The following is an 11,576-nucleotide window of genomic DNA, read 5'->3' on the forward strand; positions in this document are numbered from 1 at the left end:
GCAGCACCGCAGCACACACTAGCGAGCCGCCCCTAAAGGCATACTAAAGGAAAATTTCAAACCGGAATTAAGCATTAAAATGAGTAAACTGAACATTCAAGAATACATTTCAAAAACAATTACCAAAAAAAATTTGTTTTCAATGGCGCTGGCAAGGCCCAAAGTCCAGAGTTTCATTTATTTTCAAAATGACCAAAACGTGCAAACACTGCTCGAGAATACGTCATAAAGGCCAGCAATAACAAAAACCACGTTACCAATCTGATGTTTTGAGCAAACTGTCTGCTGTTTTGATGTTAAAATGTGCTGTTTTGATGTAAATACATACATAGCCTACAGTCAAATCGCCCGCAGTAACAATTATTGCGTGATCGGTTGATTGCTAGCCTTTATGACGTAGACTGCACAGTCGCACGCTTCGTTGCTCAGGCTCAATCTCATTTTGAAAGCTCTGACAAAAGCACGCCCACAATGGTGGTCAGACCGCAATGGGGCAAAATTTTATTGAAAATCGTTTTATGGTAGCATGTTAAACACAAAGAACGTGGAAAATCGCCAAGTCAGGTTTTTCCTTTAGTACCCCTTTAAACATTTTGGAGTTTAGTGAGAAACATTTGCGAGTTAAAATGTGGTCTAAAAGCTACTCAGTTGAGTTGACAAATAATGGTAGGCCTCGCCTGGTTGTAAAGCTTATTGAAATCTACTTTACTTCATTATTTTAGCCGGCATGCTTCTCTTCACGGAGGTCCAAATCCAGCCCACGATACTTTTTTGTAAGGCCAGCGCCGGTTGTTGCACCAGGTGTTATTTTGGCCGGCAGCCACCAAATATTGCGCAGATAGTATACTTGACATTAACAGGGATTTTAAAACTAGTCTGGCATCCCTGGACATATCAAGCTCAGCGGATGAACGTGACGATGCGCGGCAGCAAATGACAGCCATTCAGCCAACCCTCGGCTCATAAGGATCTGAATGCACTGAACGTTGATCTTTAACAAAACGCTGCTGAATCGCTGACCGATCACACTTAATGGTATTCCAACGGAATATATGGAAAAGTTCAAACATGAGCGCAGTGTGGCAACGCTGCTTAAACTTCGTGCAAACCAGAAATGGTTTACTGACTCGTCTAACTGTAGTGGTCAAAGAACAACTGCTTACGTCAAATTATCACATGACCGTTCAAGGCAACTTGTTGTGGGTAATTTTATTGGAAATTCAAGAAATTCTTGAAACCTTAATTGACATAACCGCGACTGGCGCGACGTCCACGAGCGCGTTCGAACTTGCGTCCCTTGGATCGGACGTAGGCCTTCGTTCGGCTGTGCGGAGTTCCTGGGGCCGGCCCGAAGTGCTTGTAAACCTTTCGCGCCTTTCTTGGCCCTGTAGAATGATGGAAAGTTAGCAACTAATACAAATTTTGACCGCAATCTTGTTGCTCGTTTGCCGCTTGCAAAAGAATCAACGTCAAATTTACCGAATTACTTTTGGAAAAAATCTGAGCAGCATTTTCATGCAGAACATATTCAGTCACTGTGGTAAATTTACATCTTACAGCCGTGAATAAATGAAGTTACCGAGGTATAGTTGTCCCTGGCTGAGAAATCTTACTTGCAACACAGGGTTTCATTGCTATAAGCCAAGCAGTTTAACAAACCAAAACATTTATCACAACTTAAAAATTAAAACTTGTTTTCGGTTAAAAAGCTTTTCACATGAACCATCCAACCACAAATTTCCACTCACCCTGCATAAGGCGAGTCATCTGCCCTTTGGGAGCTTGCAGCGCCAACTGATCGAAAGTGATGATGCTTCCTCCGTTTTCGAGGATGCGAGCGCGAGCGGCCTCGGTGACATGAAGAGCACAGATCTACGAAGGAAACAAGATTCGTTACTTAACCTTGTGACATATTTTGAACTTTTAAAGCTTATGCTTCAAAAGTATAAAACCTTGTTGGTGTTTGTATGCACAGGAGACGCATTGCTTGCCATGACAAATTTACATGTGTAACAACTGTAACATCCAGGGATAGGCTGTTGGAGAGGAAATGTAGTTAAATAACATTGCTTACTTTGCAATATATTGAGTTTCACTTTTAGCAGCACGATCGTGGCTTACTTCACAATGTAGAAGACATATTCTAGTCTGATACTGCGAGTTCGGTGTGGTAACAGCGGTTACTCCTTTAGCAATGCAGTTTAAGCAAAATATTAATGTAAATGGATTGTTGTGCAATTGCAGCGAATTCAAAAACACACCACGCTACACATGATTTCTTTCTTTCCAGGATTCAATGCTGGAATTGAAAATCAGCAAAAATGCCAGCGCATATGTCACAATCTCGTTCATCACTTGTAAAGGTAACAATAGCTCAAAACCGCACAAAATTTATTAATTACCACAAACTCAAAAACTCAATCGATCTTGGCTACTGACAGGTCGGCCTTCAGTAAAATTAATGCAGCACATTGTTATGCCATGGCCTGAACTACTTGACTTTACTGAAGTTGAAAAACAACATTTAAACTTACGTTGAGTTTTGGAATTTTGTAAATCCTCTTATCATTTGTTACAGTTCCAACAATCACGGCAGTCTTGGTCTTATCTTCATTTTGCATGTTGCGACACTGTCAATGAAAGAAGGTTGTTAGCACAACAACACAATGGTTTTGTTGAGTTATTTTATATCTTTACAAACTCTAAATGATTGAACATTACAAGATGCTACGACTACAAATTCGTGAAATCAATGATCTTATTTACTTAATAAATAACACTAAGAGGTTAGATTGTTGTGCAAATGCCAGCATTTGATGAATGCAAAATAGCAGTAGGCTACCATCTTACTATTCTGGCGATAGAGATGGGGGGCCTGTTGGTCCGACTCATAAATAATCGCTTCAAAATGATCTGGTTGAATTTTGATCCAGTACGTCGAGCAAGGAACCTGTACAACTGTGAAGAAAGTGTTGGCTTCAAATTTGTGGTTTAATTAGGATATGTCGTTGCCACACTTTACTCAGTTAAACCAGACAGAATCAGAAATAATCACATAGGAAATGTATCAATTTTTTCAAGCATTTCAGCTATACATGCGATTATCTGACTACCCTGCTCTTTGGGATTCAGCTATCTTGTCTGTACTAATGTGCACACATAAGGCAGGAAAGCCACTACAATTTGTAGTGCAAATAAGTTTACTTACTAATATATTTTTGTGTTACCAAATAAAAAGTGCAATCAAGTAATCTCAAAATACTACAATGGGCGAAAGTTGTTTTTTAGTCTTTACATAAGATGTAATGCAATAATACTACAACGTATCTGTATATGGACTATGCTAAGAATTTCAGGTATATATGACTAAAAAAATACACATCATCTTTCCAAAGCCTTTTTTCATGTAAAAGGTATGTATAGTAGAAAATTGTGACAATCAGCATATCATGAAATCTTCTGAAATCAGTTTTCAAATCCACAAAACCTATTCATTAACAAGGAAAAGCATACGGTCGATCATCATCGAAAGATTAGGCTCACTAAACCTACACTAACAAAAATTTGACTGAGTGAATCATAGCGAACAGTTGTGCAGTACGGTAATAAAATTTCATGATGCAGGTGTGACCAGATCATCTGATAGTGATTAGGGATGGGTCATTTTTCAGTGTCGTTTTTTGATCATTTTGTTTGTTTTTTATACTACTGTATTTCCAATGGTTTCATACATTTTTTCAAGTAACAACTAGGCCTACTATATTTTCATTTATCATGACAAAAAACTGCAAAAGAAGGTGGTGAATTATAGTTGCTGAATAACTTATTACAAATTAATTTGCTGCAAAAACGTCACACTATTTAAATTGGAAGTGGCTATGCCTACGGCGCCGTATATATAGCCGTTCCATGCCCTTTTTTAATCTTTACATCACTTTCACTGCGCATGCGAGCTGTTGCTGCACTTAAAAACAAACTAAACTGAACGCCTAACGATTGAGTCACTTCAGGTTAGAAGTTAATTAAAAAAAAATCACCTCTAGTGGTATCGAACTGGGTGCAACCTAGTTCGTACCCTGAAAAGATCGAGTAAAAAAATTAAAAAAAGCCAAAGTTGCTGATCGCATTTTCAGCAAACATTTTAAAATTTTCCCCCTGAAAAGATGGAGAAAAATGCCATTTCCGCAAACAAACTAAAAAGATCGAGAGAAAAAAATAGAACAATGCCGAAGTCGCTGATCGTAGTTTCCGTTTTTCCGCAAACATTTTAAAATTTCTGGTAATGATCCTAAGAGTTTGCCGAAGTCACTGATCGCAGTTTCCGCAAACATTTTAAAAGGGTTAAGGTTTAGAAAAAGATCGAGAAGAAAAAATTAAAAAAAGCCAAAGTCGCTGATTGGACTTTCCGCAAACAAACAAACTGAAAAGATCAAGAGAAAAAAATGAACCGTTTTTCCGCAGTTTCCGCAAACATTTAAAAATTTCTGGTAATGATCCTAAGAGTTTGCCGAAGTCGCTGATCGCAGTTTCTGCAAACATTTTGAAAGGGGTTAGCAGACCTCGAAATTCGTTTTTGTTAACAGCGGACAAACGTGTCCGGTCTGAGCAGCTATCTCGGATTTTTAATGCGAGGTTTAACTTCAGAGAGTGAACAACGTAAGTCTCCTTCAACTCTCAGCCTGCTTCTGTACTTGGTCTTGATAGCAACGAGAGCAGAAAATGTAGCTTCACAAAAATACTTGGATCCAAACATTGTTAGAATTCGAAGAGCCCCAGTTGTGATAAGAGGGTAAACAGAAAGGTAATTGGCCCAGAACGTCTCAAGTTCCAGTTCTTTGAAGTCTTCTTTAGCGCTGTGGAGTTGAACCTTTATCTCAAGAAACTCCTCTTGTCCTTCTTCGAAAATATCAACTACTTTGCATTGAAACGGGTTTCTGATGAACTTCCAGGTTTCACGCTTCTCATCCAGATCTGGAAAGTACTTGATGAACTCCGCTTTCAATTCATTAAGGAGGGTTTCTATTTGTTTCTTCAACTCAGACTCAAAGTTACCATCTTTGAGAGCAGAATCCGTAAAAAGTAAAAATGAAACAGCGTCGAGAAAATTTGATAAATCTGAAGGAGTTCAGCACAAAATAGTTTTGTAAAGTTCTGGTCTAACCAATAAAGCAAGAGTAACTGAATACAATATAAAATAAGATAAAATACAAAATATGACGAACAGCATATGTCCTAGAACATTAAAGCAATTAAAAAAAAGAAATTGTTGTAGAGCTCACGCCCCCTCTGAGAGATGCTTCACGCCCCCCCGGTTAAGAACCACTGTTCTACACTAACGCTAGTATCTTCTGCTGTGCAAAGTTTCACAGACTCTTTTCTTTAAGTTTATTTTTGCATGTCATGTGAGCGAAAGTGAATTTTCCCTGGGTCTTTTCTTTCTTACTGTAATACTAAAACTTAACAAATTTTGTTGCATCTTGCTGTAATAGCCTACTCGTATAATCGAATTTTGTAACCAACCTTGCCTTAACAGTATTACTCGGAGATCAAAGTCAGACATTGTGACGTAAAACTTGAACAAAGTTGCGCTGATTCGTGTAGAAGTGCCCTTACTCCCATTGATTCTTAGCGAAGAATTCACCTTTGTTACGCTGATTCAATGTCATCAATCGTTGAAGCAACGTGAATATCGAAAGTTTTCCTTGAATAGAAGCTAAGGAATACAGTATTCACATTTTCTAGATGCGTGCTAGAATGCGCGTGAAAATATATATTCTCGGAGCAATTGTTCGTGCTATGCAATGACGATTTGTATCGCTAGTTCCTGTGTTATATCTCGGCAGACAAATATGACCGATCTAGATGGTACTTCCCGCGGACATCACATGCTGTGACGGCGGACATGTCCGCGGTGTCTGCCGTGAATTTTGAGGTATTGGCGATCTACTATTTGTTGTTTGCAGAAACTGCAATCAGCGACTTCGACTTTTTTTATATTTTTTTCTCGATCTTTTCAGGGTACAAACTATGAACTGTCAGAGATGTACGTATACGCTGCAAATTCTACGCCGCATACATACGGCGTAAACTTTTTGTTTGCGCTAACGCTTGCGGCCACATTTTTTTGGATAGTTTGCGCTTGAGGCTACGCCGTCAATATTTCGCGGTTTTTTAGCGCATAGCGTCAAAGCATACTTTTCAATGCATTTTTTTTTTCGTTACAACACGCCAATACCTTTTAGTGCTGCACTTGAAAAAATGTATTCAATCGGCAAAGACATATTGGAAGGACAAAGACATACAGGGTTAGCGGAAACTGTGGAAAAATGTTTGAGGAAACTGCAATCAGCGAGGGTTAGGGAGCATAGATTACTCGATTGTTAGAGTTAGGGCCGAGTTAGGGTAAGCGTAAACTGCAGAAAAATGTCTGCGGAAACTGCAATCAGCGAGGGTTAGAGCATATAGATTAGGGTAAAGGTTAGCGGAAACTGCGGAAAAATGTTTGCAGAAACTGCGGTCAGTGAGGGTTAGAGCATAGATTACTCTATGGTTAGAGTTAGCGGAAACTGCGGAAAAATGTTTGCGGAAACTGCGATCAGCGAAGGTTAGGGTTAGCGGAAAAATGTTTGCTGAAACAGTGATGAGCGAGGGTTAGCGTTAGGGTTACGGTTTGCGGAAGCTGCGATCAGTGACTTCGGCTTTGTGTTATCTTTCGATCTTTTCAGGGGGAAAATTTTTAAATGTTTGCGGAAACTGCGATCAGCGAATTCTGCTTTTTTAATTTTTTCTTTCAATCTTTTCAGGGTACGAACTGTTCAGGGTACGAACTAGGTTGCATGCAGTAATAGCGACATAAAGATTAAAAAAAGGCATGGAACGACTGTATTTACGGCCCGTAAATGTAGCCACTTCCAAAAAAAGGCATGGAACGGCTATATCTACCGCACCGTAAGTATAGCCACTTCCTTTAAATAAAGCCTAGTCATATGCAAAGTTATTGTTAAATGATAAAGATTAAATATTGGTGTTGGTGGAACGGCACCGTAGGTGTTTTCGAACATTTTCACATTATTTTCTTGTGTTTTTATTATGTTAATATTTGTTTTTGTGTGATAATTAAAAACGACGCATTGAAGCCGTCTATTATCACTACTATTTCTAAGTAAACCTTACATCTTTCTTTAATGCCGCCACTAGTTGACGCAATTATATCAATGGTTGCAAATAGGCTGTGATTGAGGACAAAAATATCATAAACTATCACAATTAAAGAGAAGTTATTGATCTTTCATTCTCATAGAGCATTGCTGCATTATGAAAATGTTCTTACCTTCACTAACAGCTGAATGTATATGTCAGCACTTTTAGTGTCACGTCGCTTGACCTTACGGTCCTTGTTGTGACGAACATCGATTCCCTGAATGCAAAATGATGGATTTGTAATAATAATATAGGTAAATAAAGCTGCTTTTAGCACATTACAAGGCAGTTTTAGTGCATAAAACATAACTTCAATAGACTACTTTATTAGCTACAACAAAATATGTCGTTTGAAGTTTAATTTTTCAAATGGAAAATTGATTACCGGTAATCATTACCGTACCGTACTTAAATTAAAAAGTACCGGTACAGTAACAGTTGGTAACAAGAATGAATATGTTTATAATCTCACGTTTGCATTCCTGATCTCTCAATTTTAAATTGTGTTAAGTCTCTACACTTTCTAAAGCAAAGCATACCGGTAAGCTTTAATTTGTCCACCCAGATAGCTCAGTTGGTTAGCGCGTAACTTCGTGAATGAAGAAGCTTAACAAGTGGCACTGGTTTGACTCTCGGGGTGTGCGTTTGAGCAATGCATTCCAAGGACTGCTCTCCATTCAGCAGTATCTAATGGATGGAATAATTCCTTGACAACAACACTTCAACAATTGGAAATGTCACTCTGTCAATTTCAGTAACCGGCCCTGCGTCAAAAGCCTCTACAAGTATCCGAAACTACCAGGAATAATCTATCAAGGTTTTGTCAGTCCGAGGATAAAGATTTAAAAACCAATCAACCATGTAGACCCTAGTTTCTTGTTTTTCCACAGTCTAACAATTTCTCAACTACCCAAATACTGTGTGTCTGGCATTGTCAGTTCTAAAGCAAAAAATTAATCAAATTAAATCACTTTCTACAGTAAACTAAAGATAGAAGAAACTCATTTCTACACAAAATGTTAAGTAATTTTTAGATTTCACCCACCATGTCTACTATAGTAGCGCACACGCTGAAAAAGGACTTGATTAGCCTCAAAGCAGCTGCTGTGCTTGGCAATGTTTCCAACCTATAATTGTTTTTAGTACAATATTGTTTTGGAACTAAAAAGTTAAAATAAATTCTACTTAAAATTCAATAAGAGCCTTGTTTAACTGCATTGACACATAGCTGCTAGTGATCGGAAACTTTAACATTTTCTTTGCATAATGTAGAGTGCTAAAATCACATGTAAAGCAATTAAGGAAGAAAAATATAAATACTAAGCAGAAAAAATTTAGAGAAACACAGTTGCGATAAAAAGAGTAGGCTACATTAGAAAGAAGCAAAAGGATTGCACAGATGGAAGTGTTTAGTGGTTGGGAATAAGAAAAGCAAGGAAAACAATCATAAAAAAATACATTAGAGAGGTTATTAAAGTTGAAGGTTTGATATCGGGTTTGATAAGCACAATAAACTGCTTTGGATCTGAAAGATCTCTAAATGTGACAACAAATTGTGTGATTGATTGTGAAAGCTAAAAAAAAAAATTGTATATTCAAGCACAACTACTTGAAAATACAGCCCTAGTTTGTTACACTTTGCTAATTTTCACGGCGGTTTTCCTTGGATAGAGATTTTCTAAAAATCATTGTTTTTTTCATTTTTCACCCATTGTGCCTGGAAGTCTCATTAGAAAGAAGAACATCTTTTTAAAATCTTTTAATTGGAAAGTGGCTAAAAGTCTGAGTTAAATTAATTTATCTTTATTTAGCCTTGAGATTTCAAAACCGGTCAGCGGGGATGGAAAACTGTAAAAAAGTAAGTGTGCAGAATGTAGACAAATCAAGAATTTTAAGACAAAACAAGACAAAAAATTTCGGTAGAAATAAAACAAATTTTGTGTTTGAAAACTTTTCAACATACAGTAGGCTAGTTACTGGTGCTGCAAACTTGGTCATATTAAAATTAAAGCTGTCCTAAAAAACTGTGGAAACTGTGCCCATAGCCTACTAGCCTAAAACAATAGTTCAGTTCAGTTTGTTTTTATTTCTGACCACCACAACGAAAAACAATATAGGCTATGCCAAATATAGCAAAGGTCTAGAAAAAGGTAGAAGCGACAAAACGCGGACGTTATAACGTGCATGATACTAAAGCTGGACAATATGTTTAAAATATGGCATGTTCGCAACAACTTTAATAGAATTTTACAAGTTTAGAAAAAATAGACAAAAAGTTGGTGAATTTTTTTTAACAATTTATACACCGGTAAGTAAAATAAATAATAAAAAAAAGACAAAAAAACTGTTGCTATATTAATCGACCCGTGGAAAACAGACCGATTATTATTCACGCGGTGGTTCGTCTGGGTCAACAGCAATAGCTTAATTTTGCAAAAGGAGAAAAAAAAAGTAAAATAAGAACGTAGCCTACGGTATTCTATATTTTAAATATTTATTTAAATTTAAATCAACAGCATGGAACAAAAATTTCCACTTTAAAATGACATTTTATCTATTATAAAATCTATCTTTCGGTTCTTGGATGAACGGAAGTGTCTGTTAACTTACTTTTTAATTGAAATGTTTCATGTCAGTTCATCTTTTTTTCAATGGAGGCTACGGTAATAACCAATGTTGACAATACGCCATTGCTGGTGGTGTTTCTTAAAAACGATTTAATGCTTTTAAGCGTCGAAAAGCATTTTTCCGCTTTTGATGTTGTCATTGGAATCACAATCAAATCTCGTTTATTTGTTTAAAGACGAACGCTCGCTCCTCTTTGCAAAGATATTTTGACAGCCTGCTGTCATGCTGTTTGACACATTTTTTCTCTTCCAACAAGCTCTGTAGCATCACCACCGGGGGTCGTCAGCGCCAGCGTCTGCAGCCTAAAATGAAATTAAAATTTTGCGAGAAATATTAAAAAGAGATAAAGCAAAGATGATAATTTTTGTAGTAAAATCATTAAAGATGAAACAAAGCTTTTGTCCACGATTGAAGTTAAAAGTTATGCAAAACTACAGAGAGAAACTTTACGATTTTGACATTTTTTGTAGGACCTATTGATGTAAAAATATAACGATATAATTGTTGCAAAGCTAAGCATGATAACAGTCTTTTCATTTTGCTTAGATTGTCGCAACATAGGCTACATACATGTCACAATAACTGTGCGTTTTCAGTTGAAAAAGCTGCGCCTTTCTCTTGTAGAGTTTGTAAACTATGATCAAGTATTATCCACTAGGTGACGTTAGTGTGCTGTGTTTCTTGCATCAAGTGATTGCAACTTTCAAGTTGGTTGCGAAGTGTCAAACTAGGGAAAACCCCGTTTAGAAGTCGTGTAAAATGCATGACGACCAACACTGGATTATAAATAATTATTTCGAGGATAATCATTGATAGTAAGATTAGGATTCCAGGATTTTAATATCTGGTTCAAATACCTGGTATTGACATATACGCATGCAGCATAATATTCACAAACTTTACAAATAAGAATGAGATAGGAAAGCCTATGATTGTTTAATGTAATGAAGAAAAAGCTTGTTCAGTTTTTCTTCCCAGTGGCGTACGCAACGGGGGAGGGGAAGGTTTGGGGTTAAAAGTAATTGTTTAATTGATTAATATTCTTTAATAAATTTAATTGCGTTTTCTTTAATCGGATGTGACTGCTTACTTGGCTGGCGGCTTATATTCGGTTCTTCTGCTGGCGTCGTATCCCTTACTGGACCTTCATGTTTCTAAAGTTTAAATCTTCCCACATTCTCGTGTGGTCTAATGTCTGGTGGGCATACGTCACCGATCATTGATGAAAGGAAAAGAGTCATCAAAGGCTATATCATAAATAGTTCATGTAGTAGGCTACAGATCAAAAATTCTCTACTGATTTTTTTATAATTTTACGCAAAGCAAATCCCAATTTGACACAAAAATTCAGGAAGCACTGCTCGTGAAACGTCACAATCCAAATTTAAATAAACAATAATTATTCGCCGGAGGCGCATCGATTCTCCTCAACATGAAATAATGCATCATGCTGCCTTGTGCCGGAGATTCATTTGTAGTGAGTTGCGTCTGCCCTGGTATAGACCTAATTAACTAATTTCATTTGTTTCTCTGTTTTCCTCGTTGTCGCTTTCGATCGCTGCGTATTTCTCGTTTCCTATATCAGAGGATTATTCTAAGACGTCTGGTAAAAATAAATTGAAATTTACGTCCAAACCTTTTGAAATTCTCGTTTAATCATGTGCTGCAGATTGACTGTTTTGCATTACAGTATTGAGGTTTGTTTGAGCTTGCAGAACTCCATTGTTGCTGGTTGTGCAAGAAGTTTT

At 37.2% G+C, this 11,576-nt stretch overlaps 1 protein-coding gene across 1 annotated transcript; it reads right to left on the reverse strand.

Annotated features, from left to right (window-relative positions):
* Nucleotides 1–1,190: 1,190 nt before the first annotated feature.
* Nucleotides 1,191–8,347, reverse strand: LOC145788193 (large ribosomal subunit protein eL18-like). Its single transcript, XM_082599883.1, has 6 exons — nt 8,246–8,347; nt 7,331–7,417; nt 2,851–2,958; nt 2,535–2,630; nt 1,749–1,872; nt 1,191–1,385 (listed from the first exon to the last, which is right to left on the reverse strand). The coding sequence occupies exons 1-6, from the start codon at nt 8,246–8,248 to the stop codon at nt 1,240–1,242; spliced, it is 564 nt and encodes a 187-aa protein (XP_082456009.1). The 5' UTR covers nt 8,249–8,347; the 3' UTR covers nt 1,191–1,239.
* Between the last annotated feature and the right edge of the window lie 3,229 nt (nt 8,348–11,576).

The sequence above is a fragment of the Aplidium turbinatum genome, chromosome 2 (assembly GCF_918807975.1).
Source record: "Aplidium turbinatum chromosome 2, kaAplTurb1.1, whole genome shotgun sequence".
In the NCBI taxonomy this organism is placed as follows: Eukaryota; Metazoa; Chordata; class Ascidiacea; order Aplousobranchia; family Polyclinidae; genus Aplidium; species Aplidium turbinatum.

Bases quoted from the DNA above. Each gene is read 5' to 3' on its own strand.
- LOC145788193 (XM_082599883.1), bottom strand. The intron at 2,631-2,850 runs GTAAGATGGTAG...TTTCATTGACAG, and splicing joins CCATCTCTATCGCCAGAATA to TGTCGCAACATGCAAAATGA. The intron at 1,873-2,534 runs GTAAGTTTAAAT...TTTCCTTCGTAG, and splicing joins ACAAAATTCCAAAACTCAAC to ATCTGTGCTCTTCATGTCAC.